Source organism: Cucurbita moschata, unplaced genomic scaffold (assembly GCF_002738365.1).
Source record: "Cucurbita moschata cultivar Rifu unplaced genomic scaffold, Cmos_1.0 Cmo_Scf00044, whole genome shotgun sequence".
Lineage (NCBI taxonomy): Eukaryota > Viridiplantae > Streptophyta > Magnoliopsida > Cucurbitales > Cucurbitaceae > Cucurbita > Cucurbita moschata.
In genome coordinates, this window is record NW_019268560.1 from 2,515,172 (window position 1) to 2,535,955 (window position 20,784).

General features: G+C 37.2%; 5 protein-coding genes and 1 long non-coding RNA gene across 7 annotated transcripts in view; 5 read left to right on the top strand and 1 right to left on the bottom strand.

The window, feature by feature from the left end:
- LOC111434340 (phospho-N-acetylmuramoyl-pentapeptide-transferase homolog) overlaps positions 1-4,754 on the top strand; it is a 7,269-nt gene extending 2,515 nt beyond the window's left edge. Inside the window, exons 4-8 of the mRNA XM_023071777.1 lie at positions 1,111-1,561; positions 1,642-1,706; positions 2,904-3,097; positions 3,572-3,780; positions 4,311-4,754. Coding sequence (XP_022927545.1) covers positions 1,111-1,561; positions 1,642-1,706; positions 2,904-3,097; positions 3,572-3,780; positions 4,311-4,493 — 1,102 coding nt within the window. The 3' untranslated portion in view covers positions 4,494-4,754. The remainder of the gene's footprint in view (positions 1-1,110; positions 1,562-1,641; positions 1,707-2,903; positions 3,098-3,571; positions 3,781-4,310) is intronic.
- A 921-nt stretch (positions 4,755-5,675) lies between these two features.
- On the top strand, positions 5,676-8,100 carry LOC111434349 (40S ribosomal protein S14-2-like). Its single transcript, XM_023071785.1, has 6 exons — positions 5,676-5,804; positions 6,730-6,855; positions 6,928-6,973; positions 7,149-7,234; positions 7,410-7,539; positions 7,692-8,100. The coding sequence occupies exons 1-6, from the start codon at positions 5,802-5,804 to the stop codon at positions 7,757-7,759; spliced, it is 459 nt and encodes a 152-aa protein (XP_022927553.1). The 5' UTR covers positions 5,676-5,801; the 3' UTR covers positions 7,760-8,100.
- Positions 8,101-8,784: 684 nt separating this feature from the next.
- Positions 8,785-12,943, top strand: LOC111434348 (60S ribosomal protein L18a-like protein). The gene is made up of 4 exons (XM_023071784.1): positions 8,785-9,158; positions 11,580-11,661; positions 11,743-11,857; positions 12,669-12,943. The coding sequence occupies exons 1-4, from the start codon at positions 8,948-8,950 to the stop codon at positions 12,726-12,728; spliced, it is 468 nt and encodes a 155-aa protein (XP_022927552.1). The 5' UTR covers positions 8,785-8,947; the 3' UTR covers positions 12,729-12,943.
- Positions 12,944-13,901: 958 nt separating this feature from the next.
- LOC111434341 lies at positions 13,902-16,667 on the top strand. Its single transcript, XM_023071778.1, has 2 exons — positions 13,902-15,123; positions 16,309-16,667. Exon 1 carries the CDS (start codon positions 14,001-14,003, stop codon positions 15,120-15,122), a length of 1,122 nt encoding a protein of 373 aa, XP_022927546.1. The 5' UTR covers positions 13,902-14,000; the 3' UTR covers position 15,123; positions 16,309-16,667.
- Positions 16,668-17,482: 815 nt separating this feature from the next.
- LOC111434347 (coatomer subunit zeta-1-like) lies at positions 17,483-20,720 on the top strand. 2 transcript variants are annotated; one of them, XM_023071782.1, is made up of 6 exons: positions 17,483-17,657; positions 18,396-18,555; positions 18,880-19,027; positions 19,134-19,211; positions 20,219-20,303; positions 20,391-20,720. In XM_023071782.1, the coding sequence occupies exons 1-6, from the start codon at positions 17,655-17,657 to the stop codon at positions 20,448-20,450; spliced, it is 534 nt and encodes a 177-aa protein (XP_022927550.1). In that variant the 5' UTR covers positions 17,483-17,654; the 3' UTR covers positions 20,451-20,720. The 2 variants fall into 2 exon arrangements, with proteins under 2 accessions (XP_022927550.1, XP_022927549.1); XM_023071781.1 differs by lacking the exon at positions 17,483-17,657 and having other exon boundaries at positions 18,390-18,555.
- LOC111434351 lies at positions 17,969-18,329 on the bottom strand. The gene is made up of 2 exons (XR_002708930.1): positions 18,096-18,329; positions 17,969-18,048 (listed from the first exon to the last, which is right to left on the bottom strand). It is a non-coding gene; the product is annotated as an uncharacterized LOC111434351 (long non-coding RNA).
- Positions 20,721-20,784: the final 64 nt, after the last annotated feature.

The following is a 20,784-nucleotide window of genomic DNA, read 5'->3' on the forward strand; positions in this document are numbered from 1 at the left end:
AAAAAAAAAAAAAAAAAAAAAAAAAACAGCGAAACACAGCTGAAAACAAGCTCCTTTCTGAAAGCCTCCGTTTCAGTACACTCCATTTCACCTACTCATCTTGTTTTTCTACATGAGCAATGAATTAATTTGCTATCCATTTGTCTTTAATTCTAGGTGCTTGACAAAGTAGTCGAGATTTTTCATTAAAGTCCCATCATTTTGTCTTTAATTTTAGGTGCTTTGTTTTATCTTGTCGTATCCATCCAATGTCATCTCATTGTTGCTCCTCTGGTGTCATAATTGCAATATACATGTAATTGCTAGTTTAGACTCGTTGTTGTAGGACAATACAATCACTTTGTGCCTTTTCCATCGGCTGTTGCTAGTTGTTGTTTTGGTTGGCTGGCTATCAGTATAAGGGATTACTAAAATGGTTCTTCTTTGTTCTTTTTTCTATAGTTCTTATAATAATTAATTCACTTTTCAACTTGACATAACTCGATTAAAATTTTGAGTCTCTTTCTTGGGTCTAAATCATAATGGTCATCTATATATTGTTAATTTTCATAAGTTATCCAAAAAAACCATGTAGTGTTGATATCTTGAGAGCTTCAACTAAGGAAGGATTTTTAAGTATACACATATACGTCATGTGATCCATTTTGTTAGGAGCATGCAAGTGTGTTAGATGATTAAGGTGGTCAGATGCTTCAAATTGAAAGAAATTTAAACAGTATGAAGTTTTCATGCAAATCTGTCTGATAATTTGCTTGCCGAGAATGAGATTATCCCCCAACTTTTGCAATATGTTGTGTAAGGCCTAAGATTGAAAAAGGTCAAACTTCTGATCTAGATATCTTTTCTTGGGGTTGGCAGTACTTAGGATGAAGTTAAAAAGAACAATGCCTGACCTATATCCATCGTATATGTTAAAAGGTTATAAAAGTTTTTAGCCGCTTTTAGCATTTATTCTAGTTATCTGTGCTCATTCTCCTATTTTAGTTTATTTGGATGATTTATTAATAATTTCTTTCTAAACGGTTCCAATCTGTGGATAGCATATCTAATAAATGAGTAACATGCTTTTTTTTTCTGGTTTGACGTTGGTCTTATTGTGGTTGTCTTCAGGATCAGACATGGACTTTTTACAAATACAGGGCTGATAGCTTTCTTGACGGCTCTTCTTCTCTATGTGGATTGGTGTGCGTGGCGAACTGTTCGACTCCCTCTAGGGCCATTTCATCTTACTGGCCCTTTTTTGATATCGGCCTTTTTAGCCGCATGTGCAGGCTATATTTTTGTTCCAGTACTCTATCAGCTTAAGGTTTACCAAATTACAGGGCAAGAAAGACCTGTTAGACACGCGTTAAAGAGAAAGACGCCTACTATGGGTGGATTGTTTTTTGTGCCAATTGGTATAGCTGTTGCTAAACACTTTACTGGTTTTTCTTCCGCTGAAGTTTCTGGAGCATCACTGGCAACTTTAGCATTTTTTGCTATTGGAATGGTAGATGATATCATAAGCTTAATCAGGACTCACAAGTGTGGTTTGAGTGCGTGGATCAAAATTTTTCTGCAGGTGAGACTTGTAACTCCCCTTCTCGAACTAGGTGGGTTTTTCACAGCCTGAATAAGTTCTCTTCTGTTGGTATTTTACAGGCAGCTGTTGGAATGTGGTTTTCTTTTTGGCTCCAAGATGCAAGTATATCATCTCCTTACAGCATGTATACTTTCTTGTACTAATCTGACCACCATTTTCTGATGGTAACTCACATATGAAGAGAGACTAACTCTCGAAAGATGCAAACTCTCTAAGGGAGTGAAATTGAAAACAGAAAATGATAAACAAAGAGACTTACAACGAAAAGAAATAGGCATTCCAGCTAAAACATAAAACTTGTAAAGAGAAATCAACGGCAAGCTTAAAAAGAGAACACCATGAAAAAGTCTGGAGACGCTGAAGCAAGGTGATCTAACCGAGGGAGGAGCTTGATATGTGGGAACCTTTGGTTTCTTTCGAACCATTAACTCTGAAAAGCTGAATATCATGTTAAATAAATGCACCAAAAGATTGACAACTATGTCCTAAAACTTTGCATTGGTGAGGAACCAATTCAGAGTAAAGACATGTACACGTACTGATGTAAGTAGTCATTATCGAATAAAGCACATGTTATTTGGATGTAGCATATAGAATATCCTAAAATGGGAAGCCTTTCAACCGACTTGTTTACTAGTGAGTTATTTAATATGATTACCAGGGAAATTTTCCACGACTGTTGCTTGCTATATAAATGAACGTCATGTTTCTGCAAGCCACAGTGTCATATTGAAGGAATTGGGGAACTTGATTGGTATCTTTTAAGTTATAAGCAGGTATTTGCCTTTGTTAGACAGTTTATAACTTTTAGTTGTAAGTTCTGAAAATTTGGCCGGATGCTGGTGACGAGAAATAACGTCGTGTCACTGTTACTTTGAATTAGACTGTCTGCTGCATTATGAGAAGCTCCACCTCTTGATTTCTAGGCATGTCATTTCATTAACCTGTACTCAATTTCTTCTCTTGTTTCCTTGCTTGTTTTTTGGCTCTGCATTTGATCAAATTAGGTGGCCTGATTGCTGACAGTACTTTTTCTTTTCAAATCTTGCTTATTTATTTGTCTGGGATTCTGAAAGCAAATTGTCTGGGATTCTGAAAGCTAGATATCTGGATTATTAGTTTTCCTGTAGTCTGATGACATGCATCCAACATACTCTTTTTCATTTATTGTTCATGAAATATTGCTTATACTGAATTCTAAACTTTATTTGTTGGCTATTTTGATTACGTATGTCATGTTTGTTTATTTTGGCATTCTCGTTGCTACCAAAAAACAGAACCGTGCACTTTTAGTGAACAAAACTTTTGATTTGAAATGCAGGAAAATGTTGATTCCTATGCCTGCACCTCTTGGCCTTGTATTCCTTGGAAAATGCTACATGTGGTTGACTTCGTTTTGTTTTGTTTCCATGGGATATGGAATAAACCAGACGGATGGTCTTGATGGACTTGCTGGCGGGACTGCTGCATTGGCCTTCATTGGGATGGCTATTGCGGTGCTTCCAATATCTTCTGGTTAGTACTACAGTCTTGAGCTATTTTTCGTTTTTCTTTTTCTGGAAAGAAACTATGTTTACACGATGAACTGTTTTCAACATTATTTGTGTATTTGGGACATAAAATCCTGTCATAAAATAATGAAAATTGATTGAATCTTCCTTGGATCTCATTTGACCACAATATTATGCTAGGTGTTTATTAGGGTGCATAAGTGAGCGAGATAGAGATTAGCTATGAGTGCAAAATATTCTGCACCTGGTAATATTCTTCATTTTTTTTCTTTTCTAAGAGAGAGAGAGAGAGAGAGAGAGAGAGAGAGAGAGAGAGAGTAGCTATAAGCACACTATTCTTTATTCTATAAAATTATGCAGTCTGGTTATATTTCCTAAAATCGATTTATAAGCAAGAAACTGGATTTAAGCTTGCAAATTGGTCCTAGAAAGTTCTCTCAATACTGAAATACTGATTTGTATGGAAATTTCAAACCAGACCTTTCCATATTTGGAGCATCAATGTCTGGAGCTTGTGTTGGTTTTCTTTTGCACAACCGATTTAAGGCCTCTGTATTTATGGGTGATACTGGATCCTTTGCACTCGGTGGAGCATTAGCTGCAATGGCTGCCTGCAGTGGAATGTTTTTCCCACTATTCATCTCTTCACTAGTTTTTGTATTAGAAACATCATCAGTTATCCTGCAGGTATGTTCCTACTCTAACTAGTTGTTTCATTTTCTAGAACAATAAAGTCACACCCATATCCCAAGGAGCTGACATAAAACTGCTACAAGAAATATCAGATACAATGGAAGTGTGTAATCAAATAAATCTTTTGAGAGGATGCACCACAAATAAGCCAAAAATTTATCTAGTCCGGCTCCCACATTTCTCTCGTTTCGCTCAAACCTTTTATCCGAACCGAAAAAATATCTGATTGTTCTATTTTCACTGGTTCTTCTTTCTGATCGTTTTTCTTGTCCGAAATGAGTCACAAGAAATTCATAATAAGAAACCGAGCTGTGTAATGAATGACAGCACAAGTACAAAGAATAGCAGTTAAGAGTTCAGATTTTATATCAAAATCATACAAACATAAACACAGATTACTTGTATGTACTACTGCGTCGCTCTTTGTTGTACATATATATTTTAGGTGACAAGAACCATATTGGCTCGGCATATTCTAATGTTCCTGGAAACTTACAGTTTATCCAACTGTTCAACAATTTCAGGCGGTATACTTCAAGATGACAAAAAAGTTCCAGGGAGCTGGGCGTCGCATTTTCCAAATGGTGCCATTTCATCATCACCTTGAGTTATGTGGCATCAAAGAACCATTCATTGTTGCTGGGGCGTATACAGTATCGTCCATCTTGGCACTGGTCGCAGGTTATGTTGGCCTTATTTCAGCCTAGTTTTTCAAGTTGAACGTATGGAATGGAAGAATTAAACTTTTTACCTCTTCGTTAAGAGCATATGTCTTTAACAAGTTGAGCATCGAGGTTTGTTTAGGTTGCTCTTAACACTATGGTTAACACCCAAATTTTGTAGTTATAAAAGATTCAAATTATATACTCTTTTATAAGAAAAAATTAAATCAAATCGTTTACTTTACAAGAGTTGGGTTATATGTATGTATAGCTGCAGAATTTGTTGAATATATTGATTTTTACCCCTTTTTTCTTGTGAAGTTTATTTTCATTTTACCTTCATTTAAGCTTGTTTATCCACGGTTTGAGTTCGGAGTAAATGTTATAATCGGTTATGAAAATTAGATTTACATGAAGAAAGGTAAATTCATCACATTTTTAGACCAAGTTCTTGATAGATACAAATAATAGAATTTTAAAATCCAACATTATCATAGTTAAAATTGTAGACATGTTAAAAAAAATACTTCGAGAAACTAGATTACACGTTTCACTGTGCTGAAATGTGAGGTGCGAGTGGTGATGATCACCTCGGGATATGCGTGGAGCCCTTGGCAGGCACTCTAGGACCTGCCAACGCTCCTGAAAATCCGAGTTGGTCCACCATTCATCCTTCTGTCCCTATGTTGTTAGGGCGGTTCAATGAACAAATTTTTTATTTTTTTATTTTTGTAAATATTTCAAATTATAAACTCAATTTTTTAAATACAAAACATGTTAACTTATATTTTTTTTGAATAATTGTTTAAATTGTTGTAATCTAATTTCTAAATCGGCTACCAGCAAATATTTAAAAAAGTTAATTATATTTTTGTTAGATCTCTTATTTTCAAATTTATGTTGTCGACGGCCTACCAGAACTTTATTTTCAATTAAATGCCAAAAAGGAACAAAAATACTCCATGAAAATGATCTCTCATTCTAATACTATTATTCATTGATTTTCTCTTATTCTAACCCCATATATACATATATATATATATATATATATTAAGAAAATACTTAATCACAAGTTGTTATTATTATTATTTTGTGGAAAACCCATAAATAATAAGTCATAAGTTGCAATCTTTAATTTTACATGGGGAAATTACGCCTTGTTATTGAGAAAATGGCAGGGTATTTCGGTAAATCCACTCGCAGCTAAAGGCCCAATAGGAAAAACCCTAATTCTCCCTCCATATAAATTTTGGCCGACCGTCGTGCTGTTCTTCTCGCACGGACTTCTGCAGGCGGCAAATTCTCGCTAGAGCTCCTCAAGGCGGAAGCTACTTCGCTCATCTTTTGGTAAACATGGTGAGTAGATCTAGTCTGGTTCTTGATTACTGGCTTACTGGTTGTGTCGGTTATTTGCAGTTATCGTTGGTTTTCTCGATCACCATGCCAATAATGGGTGGTCTAGTGTGGATTTTTGAAGAAGTGTTTCGATTCTCTTTTGTTCACACCTTGAATTTCGTCGTGGGGTTTTTTCCGCCTCGGTTCCTAAATTTGTTGCGATTATAGAAAAGCATGAAATCCCGAGTTTGATAGGGTATATGATTATATAAATATGGTCCTCATTATCCTGGCTTAAGCTATGTATTGTAGTTGTTGAACTACTGTGGATGTAATGACATTCCTTTGTTCTTTTGTTTGCCTGAATACTGCTCTGTTATGTTTCGAAATTTAGGGCATCTATCGGTTGGTGGGACTTATTAGGTTGGGAGTAAATTCGCTCTTTTAGGCTGTGGTTTTCCGACCCCAGTTGATAATGTGTACCTCTACTTGGTCCGTTCAGCAGAGCCAGAGAAGACCTATATTTGTTTTTGGGTTTTTGTTTACTTGTATTTTTTCCTTGGTTCTTCTCAACCCTGCTCTTGTGGTTACTTAGTGTGATTGTTAGTGCCTATTTGTGAGTGATTTTGAAATGATTAAACTGGCCTGCTCTGAAACATAAGCTTAATCATTACAAATCAATTTTGGTTTTACACTTTCAAACTCGATTTTCGTACTATCAAATTTGATTTTCAAGAATTGAAAGCAGCGTTTTGGAATGATTTTAATCAGGGACAAGTTATCTTAACGATTTCTAAACCACTTTCAAACATGCCTGGAGTTACTGGCGTCAAGCTGACTTCATCTTTGTTTCTTTATGTATCACAGTAGAAAATTGTCAGCATTAGCTTAATTTGAATCTATAGGAATCCTTACTTTGCTTTCATTTTTGTTCTTGATTCCATAGTCTGGCTCAAGGAGGAAGACCAGGGAACCCAAGGAAGAAACTGTGACTCTTGGACCAGCTGTGAGGGAGGGCGAGCATGTGTTTGGCGTGGCTCACATTTTTGCCTCATTTAACGATACATTTATTGTAAGTGGAAGGATTATATAATTTGGTTGCTCATTCAGTAGCAGAATGATAACTTTGTTGTTTCAACCGCAGCATGTGACTGATCTTTCTGGAAGGGAAACCCTTGTCCGCATTACAGGTGAAACAATTGAATATTTTTCTGCTTTTTTTATACTCTCTTATTAAAGTGTTTGAAACTTTTGATCTGGGATCTGTTCTTCTCTATTTCTTATGAAAGTGTCATGCTATTATTTTTTCTTACTTGTGTTCTTGTAGAATCTAAGAAGGGTAATTCGGTGTTTTTATAAATTTAGGTGGTATGAAGGTGAAAGCTGACAGGGATGAGTCCTCCCCATACGCAGCTATGCTTGCAGCACAGGATGTTTCTCAGAGATGCAAGGTTCCATCCTCATTTAACATTGTTTCTTCATTACCCTTTTTCTCCATTTTGATGGATTGTAATCTTTGGTTCTTTACACTTGACTGGGTCTGAAGGTTCCATTTCGAGCGTATGCACTCCCATTTTTTGAACGGATACTTAACGATATTACTTGGCCATATGTTTCATGAAACAGGAACTTGGTATCACTGCCCTTCACATTAAACTGCGTGCTACTGGAGGAAACAAGACTAAAACACCTGGCCCAGGTGCCCAGTCTGCACTTCGTGCTCTTGCTCGTTCTGGAATGCGAATTGGTCGCATAGGTGAAGCCCATGTCTCCATAGCATCGATGAATTATGAACAAAATACACACACCCACGAATGCCACATATTTATCTTAAACTAACTGCATTTCACCGCATGCCCTGTTTGTTGTAAATCTAATCCCCATTTGCATTTTTGTGGTATGTTTCAGAGGACGTGACTCCAATTCCAACAGACAGCACTCGCAGAAAGGGTGGAAGAAGAGGAAGAAGGCTGTAAGCTTGCTCCTCCAGGATTCCTCCTGGTATGGCTGTGTCAGTGGTTTCTTTATGGTTCTGATGCTCCTCCATAATCTACCACCTGCCTTAGATTTTCAGAACTCCACCATGTTTTTTATTATTGTTTTGTCAGGGATGTTTTATCTTCGATTTTGTTTTATGTAGAACGGAAACCGTGGGAGAGTAATTTTTGGCTTTAGTTAAACGAATCAACACAATTCCCTCTGGTCTTATTAGTGACTGAAAACAGTGATCGATGTTGCCCAACTGCCATGAAATATTTTATTAAACGTATTGTTAAGTTGATTTATGGCTATCTAGTCGAATTCAATATTCTTGCTATGTTTATTTGTGTGTGGACTAGCGATTATTTTGCTATGTTAATGCTTATTGCAATTTTCAAACATAGGACTCACTTTTAGCCAAGTACGGCCCGGGTTTAGTATACTAATGCTACCCATATAATTCGTTCATAAGCATAAACTAGAGTCATATAATATTCTTGTTAATTATGAATATCTAATATCTAATATCTAATAATATGTTACATCTTATCCATGCATTTTTATTCATTTAATATTTTTTACTCCTAATTACATGGTCAACCTACTTCATTGGCATGTAACAAGTTACAACTTGTCTATTGTCATTATTTTAATTTGATTTCTTCTTCCAACAATTGAATCTAATATTAAACATAAAATTCGAAGTTGGAGTAATTATTATTTTTAGTTTTATATTAGTTTTATACAAATTTCATACGATTTTATAAATATGACCGAATGGTTCTGTTGAATTTTGTATTCTGAGCTCTCGATTGAAAAAAAATACAATTAAATTAAAATTTGAAAGATTCATTTTTTAATAAAAATATAAAATGATTAAAGATTGAAAAAAAGAAAGAGAAAAAGAAAAGGCCAAATACTGTAATAAGAAAAGATTTAAAAACGCGGTTCCAGTTCCGCCCGGGTCGAGAAAATACTGCCAGCTGTACAACTTCTATTCACCCAAATCAGAACATCACCGCCCCTATTAAATGCCGGAAACAGCCTTACTCTTTCCGCCAAAGCTCCATCGCTCCAAAATTTCCCGGCGAAATCGCAGAAGAAGAAGATAAAAGCGACGACGAAACCCTTACCGTCGGCTTGATCTTCAACATACAGTCTTTGATTCTTCTTCTGCAAATAACATGAGTGGTGACGGGAAAAGCAGCGCGGTTTTTGGCGATCCACAGAGTCAATATCATTACGGGACGTTTCAGGGCGTCGCAAACTATTATTCTTCCGCCCCAGAACCGCAGCCGCAGCCTCATCCCCAATCTGTCGTCGGTTTCCCTCCGCAGGTTGCGCCGCCTCGCCATCCATGTTACCATGGACATTTGGATTACCAAGCCGTTCCAGGTAAATAGCTCCCCTCGTCTCCATTCTTTTTATCACGTTCGTAGATTTGGAGGATTTTATAAATGGTATGATTTCTGGTAGATTGATGACGAATTCAGAATCTAAAGATCAATATCGTGGTTCATCCTAGGAGTTTGTGCAGAATTTTTGCTTAAATATTATTACTTGAGGGGCATATACGAATTGTCTGCTTTATTTAGGCATTGATGGTGTTTCGTATGGTCTTTACCAATGATCATGACGAGTTTTCTATGTGACTTCTCTCCACATATTGGCATCCGTTGGTTTGATGGGTATTAAATGCGTTTCTGATGCTCATTAATGTGGTTTATAATTGATTTGCTTTATCTGATGTTTCAGCTGGGCTATTGATTTACTGGTATGAATGTGAATAATATCCGATCTTTAGTTTGATTATTGTCCTCTAATAATGTCCTGGAGGTGAGAAATAAGGTCGAAAATTATGCTCAGGATTAATTGGGACAGCTTTCTAGCTTACCAGTTGGGACTCTTGACATAATTTACCTAAAGAAGAAACATAGGCGTAGGTGATGTTGAATGTTTCAACAGCTAACTCATTGATGATCTAGCCAGCTATGCAACAAGATCTTAACCCCGAGTTTGTATCTGGCATGTGGTGTTTTCTTTGGAAACAAGAAACCTTCTTATCGTATGAGGATTTGTTAGAGAGAAAGGAGGAAGAGAGATTGGGAATGCTACTCTATTTGTCATGAAGCTTAAAGGAAACTTCTGATCGGCTTGGGTTTAAATATGAGAACAATTACAGAACTCTCTACTTTGAGGTTACCTGTACTACCTAGCTTCCAAAACCAAGAGTGCTGCCCTAAGAATCCAAAACCTCATTGAACTTAATTGTTCTAACGGTCCCTTTCATTCCACATCCCAATTCTTCCATATTATTGATAACATGAAGTTCTCCTGAAAAGTTGGGAGACGAGTGGTCTCTTGGGCATGCATAATCAGTTTTTTTATGTGTCTAAGGCGTCTAGGAAAGTATTCTAGGAGATAGAGAAGTTTCTAAGGGACTTTCTGAAGACAGTATCTCTTGAGCTGGAGGTCAGTCTGGATGTTACTAGAGCCATTTAATGGGATGTCTCATTAGAGAGAACGGAAGAGCCTTTTTATTTGAGGAAACGATAGTGGGAAAATTGTAGTTTTTGTTTCCTTCTCATCGAGCGCCGATTTTAGGTCTTCTGGAATTATACTCTTGCCATGGTTTGTGCGAATGGGGGAGTTTCTTGTGTTTTTTCCCCTATTAACCTTTCCAACTTTTGTGGCTTGTTGGCTCTTGCCTTGTAATGATGGCCCAAAAGCAGCTGGGTAGTAAAATCCCATGTATTATTTAGTGAGGGCCCGTTGGAAATTAAAAGCACTTGAGAAGTTCCATTACCACCTTTTGGAAAACTCACACATCGTGAGGAGCTGTATCTTGATCTTCATTACTATACTTGCATCACATGTAATGTGCACTAATTGTCATAAATACTCGAACCCGAATTTCTTTTCTGGTGTTAGCGCAGCAGAGACCATACTTACAACTTAATCTTCTTTGGGACCACTCTGATTTCAAAAGCCTTTTGGTCATCACCCAATGAGATTACGTCACAGATATACCTAATTCTTTCTTAAAGGATTGCTTAGAATGTGTTTTTTCTGAAAGAAATTGTCGTGATATTTCTTTGAGGACTGTAGTTGTGCAATGCTCCCAATTCACCGAATCAGTGATAATAAGATTCTGTAATTCAGTTGCTTAATTTATTGACGTTAATTAAATATGGGCGTTGAAAGTTGAATGCTTGAATCTATTGCAACATTATCAATGGTGTCATCCAAGTTAAATCCATAATGCAGCATACAAATTCGTTTGGAGTGTTAGTTATGAACTGTGTTTTGGCATGTCAATTAGGCAGGATGTCTGCTCGATAATCTATTTCTCGTGCTTCCAGAAAATGCCTTACAACATATGTCTATTGTGTCGCCTAATGATTTGGTTAGCTCATGTAAAACCTATACAAGCGTCCATTTTAACCAGTTGGCAAATTTCGTTTGCAGAGTGATAGTTATGAACTGTGTTATGAACTTTTAAATATGGCTTGGGCATGTCAATTAGACAGGATGTCTGCTCGATAATATCTATTTCTCATGCTTCCAGGAAGCATTACAACATGTATGTATTGTGTCACCTCATGATTTGGTATGCCATGGTAAATCTATTCAGGCATCTATTTTTAATCTTCGAATGAAATAACTTCCGAAAAAACTACAGATCTAATATGGTCAGCCATGCATGTGTTTATTTCTGGTTGTGTAGTTGCATGAATTTGTATCTTTATGCAGTTATCCTAAATGGTAGTGATGTTTTCATCCATCATACGCTTTAATGTTTTTTGTTTCTTGTAGTTCAAGGCTATGCTATTATTGAGGGAAGACCCTTTCACGAAGCCCGTCTTCCTTGTTGTGGCATTGGCATGGGTTGGTTCTTGTAAGTTAATATTTGTGACACCCCATTTCTCTACACTCGTTCCCAACATGTCGATGGTTAAGAAAATCATTGTTTTTCCAGGTTTATGATTGGCTTCTTTCTGGGTGGCATTCCCTGGTACGTTGGAGCTTTTGTCGTACTCTTTGTACGGGTGGATTACCGAGAAAAACCTGGATATATTGCATGTGCAATTGCTGTAAGTAGCTATTATACCAATGTGTTTTATCATTACCTATCCTCAAAATTGTGCTTTCTCGCCTATCTTCAAAAATATTAATAATAATGACAATACTTCAAGTGGTAGTCAAAATGATAAAGGTTTGGGATGTTTCGAGACCTCCTCTTAAAGTAATAGGTTCTAGCCCATCTAATGAAAATCTAGTGACTGTTTCTGTGAGATCCCACGTCGATTGGAGATGGAACGAATCATCGCTTATAAGAATAAACTTCTCCGTAGCAAACGTGTTTTAAAACCTTGAGAAGAAGCCTGGAAGAGAAAGCACAAAGAGAAGAATATCTTCTAGCAGTGGGCTTGGGCAGTTACAAATGGTATCAGAGCTAGATATCGAACGGTGTGCCAGCAAGAACGTTGGCCCCCAAGGGGGGGTGGATTGTGAGATCCCACATCGATTGGAGAGGAGAACGAAGCATCGCTTATACAGGTGTGGAAACCTCTCCCTAGCAAACACATTTTAATACCTTGATGAGAAGCCTGGAAGGAAAGTCCATAGAGGACGGTAGGCTTGGGCTGTTACGGTTCCTCTTAGAGCTGATGTTGGAGTGGGTGAAGCCACCCAATAACCAGTGGAGGTGGGCAATGAGCATTTAATGTGAGGAGTTGAGCATCCAACCCTTCACTTCAAAATACTAATAATGAAAAACCTTAAAATGGACCCAAAATTTATCCTGTTGGTGGAAGTTTTGTGCCATTCTGACTGTGTGCTGCTAGGGTGTTATGATCTCCATCTACTCTTTTTGAAACTGTGCTTCATTTTTCCTTTGCTCAGTCAGTTCTTGCCGTCATGGCCATAACATTTGGTGTCTCCAAAGGAGTTGAGATCTGGTGAAGTAGACATATGCAGAATGGTGTAGCCATATCGCCCCTTGCATCAAGGGAAACAACTGGTGGGATATTGTAAATTAGCTTTGGAATTGTATTTTCTTCAATTCTATCCATCTATCAACTTATTGGTTTCGTTTACAATGTACTGAAATCTTCCTGACTTGCCAAATGTTAAGTAAAATGTTAATAGATTGAAGAATGTGTTAGCTTTTATTGGAAGGCCTTTTCTATTTTATTTTGATATAAATAGCTCTAATAGTAAGGGCGGATTTGCAATTTTTCCATTCTTACCGAACAACCGCTCGATCTTGGAATATGAAAGTCTTAGTATAGATAAGAAGTGCCCATTTTTCAACTCAATGATTGAGTTTGAATATATTTTTGCAAGGAGTGATTCCCATCTAAAAGGGATGACTTTATCCCCTACACTAAGTTCTCGAAAGATTTAAGAACAATGCCTATGGCCAAGATCTCTTCTTTGATTGGGAGAATAATCTCCATTGAGAAGATGGAGTCAGTGTTCCGTGGAGCATATTCTTATTCTGTGATAACATTTTCACCTCTTTTTTATTCCTTTTAAGCTACAAAACCGCTTCAATGCGATTCTCTTGGCATAAGTTAAATATAAATGTTTTTCGTATTTTTCTTCTTAGAGTAGAATTTTCTTGACAAAACATGGGATAATATTAAATTACTGTTAGGTAAAAGGTATTAAAAAATATCACATCAATTTTTCCATTTTTTGAAATTGGCTTTTAAAAAAATATCCGGAAAAGCTTCCAAAATCCCAAATGGTCGTCACATTTGCAGAATTATTTATTTATTTATTTATTTATTTTAACCCTTTATGACATTTAAATAATTACTAATTTTGACTAATATCGTTATTTTATAATACTTAATGATAAATAAATAAATAAACAGAAATCTGCATAAGATTTTCTTTATAGATAAGTAACAAGTTGCCCTAAATTCACGTGCCTCTGTGTCTTCTTTAAACAAATCTATTCAATTTTTTTAATTCCAACAATTAATTATCCTCTCGCTGTCCCCTATGCAACCCACTTCCTCGCCGTCCGATCCCCATCTCGATCATGAAATTTCCATCCAACGGTACAAGATATTCCTTCAAATATAATTTCGTGGGACCCGCTTCAGCGCATCATGCCTCTCTCTGTTGTGGCATTACGAGATTGTCAATTGGTCTGCTAAGCCATGGCAGAGAGAGGATCCATAAAGTGGAAGATCAGTGAGTGAAAAATCAGAGAGAGGTGCAATGGGTTTCACAATGGGCTTGAATTTGCTTCTTCTCGTGGCAATGGTGGCCACCAACATTCTTTCTCTTTACCATCTTTCCTCTACGCTTCAATCCCAAAAATCCCCTGTTTCACAGCCGGTTCCAGATCACCTAATCCGGCAGCTTCAGACCATACGCGCCACTATCAACCACCTCACGCGCCTCCACCCTAAGGCGGCAGCCTCCGTATCGAAAACCAAAGTCTCTATCCCTTCAGATCTCGTTCTGTACTCTCAGTTCTCCCCAATTGCCTCATCTTGCCATAGTAACCCTGAGCTTCTTCATAGGTTTATGAATTACACTCCGTTTTCGAGTTGCCCTTCTGATTCCGATCTCGCTGAGGCTTTGATTCTTCGTGGGTGTCATCCACTTCCTCGTCGGCGGTGCTTTGCCAAAACCCCACAAAAACCCTCTTCTTCTTTGCCTCAAAATCCCTTCGGTTCTTCACTTCCGGAGTCCAATATTATTTGGGGGAAATATTCGTGTAAGGGATTTGGGTGTTTGAATCGACTGAATCCGAATCTGGGGTTTGATCCTTCTCATGAAATCACCAAGTTTATGTCCTTTAAGACCGAATTGGACCTCCCAATCCCTCAATTGCTACAGATTGCGAAGGCGGCTAACTCTGTTGTTCGTCTTGGACTTGATATTGGCGGTGGAACCGCCACTTTTGCTGCTAGAATGAAGCTCTACAATGTCACTATGGTCACTACGACTATGAACCTTGGCGCGCCGTACAATGAGGTTGCGGCGCTTAGGGGATTGGTGCCTTTGCACGTACCGCTTCAGCAGCGGTTGCCCATTTTTGATGGAGTGATGGATCTGGTTCGGTGTGGCCATGCTGTGAACCGGTGGATTCCTGTGAAATCGATGGAGTTTTTGTTCTATGATGTGGATAGAGTGTTGAGAGTTGGGGGTTACCTTTGGTTTGATCATTTCTTCAGCAAAGGGGTGGATCTTGATAAAGTTTACTCTCCTTTGATCACCAAGTTGGGGTACCGGAAGGTCAAGTGGGCAACGGCGAGTAAGACCGACTCTGGCGGGTTGAAGAACGGAGAGGTTTACCTGACGGCGTTGCTGCAGAAGCCAATGCCAGCATGAGGTAATGTTGCTTCCTCTACTAGGGGTGTTGTTTTTTTGTTCTGCATTTTTGTGTTGGAATGAATGAGACATGATTTGATCTCATAGCTTGTAGAGGTTTTGTTGTGAGCTATGCAATGAATTTGGAGTGTGTTCTTGAGAGAAGTGGAAGAAACAGGGTAGATCTTGATTAAACATCTTAGGGAAACGTAGTATATGATCGAAAAGTTAATGATTTGGTCTAATTCATTCAATTCTAGCCATGTTTATATCTGTGTCATAGCATGTCTTGGAGCTTGATCTAGCCATTGTTGGTAGTACTAAAAACATCATTTTAGGAACAGGGTTTAGGCTGATCCTGTCTTCTCAGTAGCATTCCTATGTTTGTTTGTTTTCAAATAGATTAATGGAAGGCAAAGGAAATCGTTAGTTTCCTTGGTTATCGTGAGATCCCACATTGGTTGGAGAGGTGGACGAACCATTCTTTATAAAGGTGTGGAAACCTCTCCCTCGTATACGCGTTTTAAACACCTTGAGGGGAAGCCCGAAAGGGAAAGCCCAAAAATGACAATATCTGCTAGCGGTGGGTTTCGGTGGATTTGGACTGTTATAAATGGTATCAGAGCCAGACACTGGGGTGTGCAAGCGAGGACATTGGCTCCCAAGGAGGGTGCGGATTGTAAGATCCCACGTGAGTTGGAGAGAGGAACGAAACATTCTTTATAAAGGGTGTGAAAATCTCTGCTTAACAGACACGTTTTAAAAAACTTGAGGGGAAGTCCGGAAAGGAAAGCTCAAAGAGGACAATACCCGAAATGACAATCCATCTTACTCGGGATCTCCTCGATCAATAACCAAAGATTGAATCGAGAAAGCCATGGATCTCTGTCATTATCTCGTTTTCACAGTGCTTAGGCAATTCATAACGTTTTCGTTCCTTGTTTCTCATTGACACATGTTTCGGGAAGGAATTTTTTGTTTCTGTTGTTCATAATTTCTCAAAACATTAAGGATCTTGATGTTTTTATTGTGTTTTTAGCTCATCAGCTGTATATATTACCCAACTGATTCTTGGATTGAGTCTGTTATGAGTTCAAAATCTCTTAATTGGAGTTAGAAATTAATAGGTTCAGTGGTTTGATTATTTCCAAGACTGTTGATCTCATAACCTGACAGAGATCCATAAATTTTGAAACCATTGGCGCAGGCAGTAGCAGCAGACAACCTGCGGCTTGGATCATACGAGGAAGAAGCAATTATTTAATGAAACAGTGTGTAAGAAGATGGGATTTTTACATGAAAACTCAAATATTCATCCACCGCCATGGACGCCTCATCTGGCAAAGCTACTGAGTTTTTGAAGAAAAAGAAGGAAAGAAATGGTGGTGGAAGGAAGGAAGGAAGGCATCCAGAACAGATTTGTGGAAATTTATGTTTGAAATTGAAGCTTTTTACAGACAGAAATGGTCGCTTTATTGTAGCTTCTGTCGGATTTATATTTGATTTTGTTGTGGAAATTGTTACAGACAAAATACTCAAATTATTTTTTAAAAAACCAAAAATTACAATCAATCAAACCCTAATTTCACTTTGATTCATCAATGTCTAGACTTATAAAATTGATGCAGTTGGGGTCTTAAAAAATTGAACGTTCTATTTGCATCAGGCTTTTATCGTACTAGTAAGAAGGTGTTCCTTAAAGGGGACGAAACCCATCTAAGATCCCATGTTCCAGCTTAGTAGCGCGTAAACAGAACACGTAATCTAAGCGAAACTCAATATTCAACCCACCTATGATAGATCTATTTATTCTTTCAATTTACTATCAATCAACCCGACTAACGGTCGCTTTGATCCGTTACGCATCAGCTCAAAAGTACCCCTTTCCATTATGATGATAGGGGTGGACGGTATGGGGCTAAAACGGGCATAATCGCTGGAACGACTAAAAGTGGGCTGACTCTCTTCCATAAAAAATTACACCTTGTGACACGTGAAGTAGGTTTTTCGTCACAGTTTAAGTTCGTTGTTAATAGGTATTGCTAATTTCTTTCCGTTATGTATCGTTGTCAGTTTCATTGTTTTAAAACGTGTCTATTAGGAAGAGGTTTTCATACCTTTATTGTTTGATTTTAAAATCGTGAGTTTGACGATAATATGTAACAGACTAAAACGGATAATATCTACTAACGGTGGATAGGATCTTACAATTTAAGGATTTGATTGGATGAGACGTTTTGTGCATTTTTGTAATATTTAAGGACTTAATCATCAAATTTGAGCGTTAATTTCCTTTTTTTAAAAAATCAAAATTACAAAGGGGTCCAAAACATAAATATTTAAGGAAAGGAGACAAAACATTAATTATGAAAAAGTAAGGGCCTCATTTTAAATTTTAGTGAACTTTGGGGACCGGCCGGAGTCGACGAAGCATTTGGAAAAGAGTCCTCATTTCGATTTTCGTTCTGTGGCCTCTGTCAATAACGTGAGAGAGATCCGACGGTGTTCGAATTCCCGCAGAATAATTTCCCGGGAAAAAATTTCACAAACCGAATGGTCAGTTTCTTTCTTCTTTTTGAATGAATGATGTCTTTGTTTCATACTTCTATTACTTATTCGTCTGATTTCGTCACTCCATTGAATCTAGCATTTAGACTTGTCTTGTACTTACTATCTATGGATTTGCGGGAATGAACAATGATGTTAGGATTATGAAGTTTTGTTCTAGTTGACAGTTATGATCGACATATTTTTTACATTTTGTTGGTTGATGTTTTAGTAGATCTGACTCCTGTGCTCATTTTAACAATGTGTTCGTAGGCACGGATAGATCTCTGAACTTGGTTGATTCGGATTTTAGCCTTTTCTTGGATAGATCTTGTTACTTTCGTCGGAAGATTTGAATTGACTCGTGCATTACTTCCTTCGTATGGAGTTTGTGATTTGTCTACGAATCTAGCCGATGACCGCAGGATTTTTATCTTTTGCTTAGACAAATCTTAATTTAAAATTAATCGCACTTGGTTCTTTGTACTTCGATTAAAGATTTTAGTGAAAATGCTTCTAGATCTTGATTTGTATAGCGTCGGCTCTATAATAAACTTTGTGGAGCTCTTTCAGAAGGCTTCTTAATCCCAAATTCCGATGTAGCATAATTTGCTAGTTTCTGAATGTTCTTCGTGATTAGCTTTTTATGCTTCTCAGACATGATAGCTGTGACAACAATTATTTAGGTAAAAAAAAAAAAAAAAAAATCTATGAAGAATCCGAACATGTTTGCCTTAATCTATGCAGGAATCCTGCCCTTCCATTAAAAATATTCTTCTTTTGGATTCCGAAGGGAAGCGTGTAGCTGTCAAGTATTATTCGGATGATTGGCCTACAAATAGTGCGAAGGAAGCTTTTGAGAAAGCCGTTTTCATCAAAACTCAGAAGACAAATGCTCGAACAGAGGGTAGTTATCTTTTCATGTATTGGATTTTAACTGTTTTTTTGTGAAAGTCCGTATGGCCTAATCATGTCAATTCAATTTCAATGTCATTTTAATCACAGTAAGGAAGCTTCTGAATCTTTCAGTAGTCAAATTATAGTTGGTTCATCCATAGTCATTGTTTTGTGCCATGAGAATAAGAATGATTTTACAGTCACATTCTCATGATTATTGGTTGCATCGGATAGTGTCATTATCTATTTTGAAAGTATATTTTGATCTCTTCATTCTTATGAAAAAGAAGTTCCTTTTCTAAATTCTAACTCGATATTCTCTTTAAATCTACAGCGGAGATAGCAATGTTTGAGAACAATATAGTGGTTTACAAGTTTGTTCAAGACCTTCATTTTTTTGTAACGGGTGGAGAAGATGAAAATGAGCTCATTTTAGCGTCTGTTCTTCAGGGATTTTTTGATGCAGTGGGTATTCTTCTTAGGTATTGACACTATTTATATTAACTTTGGATCCTTATGCCCTGACCCAATTCTACTGTTCTTGATCATAGTATTCTTGCATATTTATTTTCTTTTCTTGTACTCCAGGAGTAATGTAGAAAAGAAGGAGGCACTTGAGAACTTGGACCTCATTTTACTGTGTCTTGATGAAATTATCGACGGAGGGTATCTCTCATATGCTCTTTCCTTATTATCTTGATTCTCTGCACTTCAATTGTGTTGCCTGTTCTTCTATTTCCTTCCATTGATCATCATTCTTCTGTACCTTGAATGTGTCATTTTTTTTACTTATCCTCTTAATTTGATGGCCATGGCTATTTTTGCTAGACCATTGTGAACATGATAATTGAAGTATGAGTTGTAGATGATTATATATCAAGAATTTAAGTTAGTAGTAATAGTTTCATGAATATATTTGGAAAACAATTTGTTGATGAATGAGTAGTATGCTTTCATTGTGGTTGCATGACTCCTATATAATAGTCTAAATTATTGTCTCCTGATGAAGTACTGGCTTATTTTGACCGAGGTTTGTTGCTGGATAAGGGATTTGGGTGTTCCAATTCTCCGTTTTTAACTGTGTGTGTATTGTTTACATAAGTTGATGGATGAACTTCGTCCAATTATGATGATAGTGGAGATGACATTATGTAATGTGAAGCATAAATACCAAGAAACTAGAATTCTAGGCGTTGCAAATCTGAGCTACTAACTATGCTGACCGAGCGGGCTCTTCATTGTAGGTCACATGCTGTTCGTTTATCGTCATTGATAAATGTAGCAGAAAATTAATACACAAAACTCTCCGTTTCAGTAGCACACATTTGTACTTTTGTAATATGAATATAGTAGCATCCATGTTATGATATATCGCTTATGGAGCAGAGCATCTAGATTAAACTGTTAGTTTTTCTTTATTTCCTTTTTAAGTGTATAAATAACCGAACAACAGAGGCTTTGCATGGATCAAGTCAAACAGATTATTTTTACTAGTGGTTGTTTTAATAAAGTTATTGATTGCTTTTCTATTTGTTTTTTTCCCTCTTAATTTGATCGTGAAGGGTTGTTATCACTATTATCCTTTTGTAAACGTGCAATCCAATAGTACTTAACCTTCGTTTCACAAACCATTTTGGGGTAACTGGCGAGTGTTTTAACTGTGTGTTTTTCAGCATTATTCTCGAGACGGATGCAAATGTGATTGCAGGGAAGGTCGCAAGCCACAGTATTGACAGTGGCGCTCCTTTGTCTGAGCAGGTACACTACAATCTTTCAGATTCTTTTCTTTTACTTTTTCTCCATTCATTTCTCAAGTATATTGAAACATGTTTATCTCTCTTGCAGACAATAAGTCAAGCCTTGGCCACAGCTCGCGAACATCTAGCAAGATCTCTTCTTAAGTAATATGTTTCCTCATAAAAGTGAATGGCAAGAAAAATGAGGAAAAAAAAAAAAAAAAGAAGAAGAAAACAGGTTGAGTTGGCCTGCTGTTTTGGTAAAAGATGACTAATGTTGAGTTAACAATGGCGGGCTCAGTTTGTATGCATTTGAGCAGATGTGGTACATTGCGGGATTGGTGTTAAATGTTATTATATGTGGAGTTACCAGATTTTCTGAAACAGTCTTCTTTTATTTGTGGTCATTGGCTGAATGAGGATGGAGCAGGTTTTTAAACGTGGCCTTCCTAGATTTCTCAAATAGAACTTGGGATTTGTGCTTGCACGCCTTTTGACTAAAC

What these genes read in the sequence shown, in the direction of transcription:
- LOC111434349 (XM_023071785.1), top strand. An exon ending in AACCCTTGTCCGCATTACAG is followed by an intron (nt 6,974 to 7,148) that starts GTGAAACAATTG and finishes TTATAAATTTAG; the next exon opens with GTGGTATGAAGGTGAAAGCT. An exon ending in ATGTTTCTCAGAGATGCAAG is followed by an intron (nt 7,235 to 7,409) that starts GTTCCATCCTCA and finishes TTCATGAAACAG; the next exon opens with GAACTTGGTATCACTGCCCT.
- LOC111434348 (XM_023071784.1), top strand. Translation starts at nt 8,948, where the DNA reads ATGAGTGGTGACGGGAAAAGCAGCGCGGTTTTTGGCGATCCACAGAGT. An exon ending in GGATTACCAAGCCGTTCCAG is followed by an intron (nt 9,159 to 11,579) that starts GTAAATAGCTCC and finishes TGTTTCTTGTAG; the next exon opens with TTCAAGGCTATGCTATTATT. An exon ending in ATTGGCATGGGTTGGTTCTT is followed by an intron (nt 11,662 to 11,742) that starts GTAAGTTAATAT and finishes TTGTTTTTCCAG; the next exon opens with GTTTATGATTGGCTTCTTTC.
- LOC111434341 (XM_023071778.1), top strand. Translation starts at nt 14,001, where the DNA reads ATGGGTTTCACAATGGGCTTGAATTTGCTTCTTCTCGTGGCAATGGTG.
- LOC111434347 (XM_023071781.1), top strand. Translation starts at nt 18,390, where the DNA reads ATGCAGGAATCCTGCCCTTCCATTAAAAATATTCTTCTTTTGGATTCC. An exon ending in GCAGTGGGTATTCTTCTTAG is followed by an intron (nt 19,028 to 19,133) that starts GTATTGACACTA and finishes CTTGTACTCCAG; the next exon opens with GAGTAATGTAGAAAAGAAGG. An exon ending in GCGCTCCTTTGTCTGAGCAG is followed by an intron (nt 20,304 to 20,390) that starts GTACACTACAAT and finishes TCTCTCTTGCAG; the next exon opens with ACAATAAGTCAAGCCTTGGC.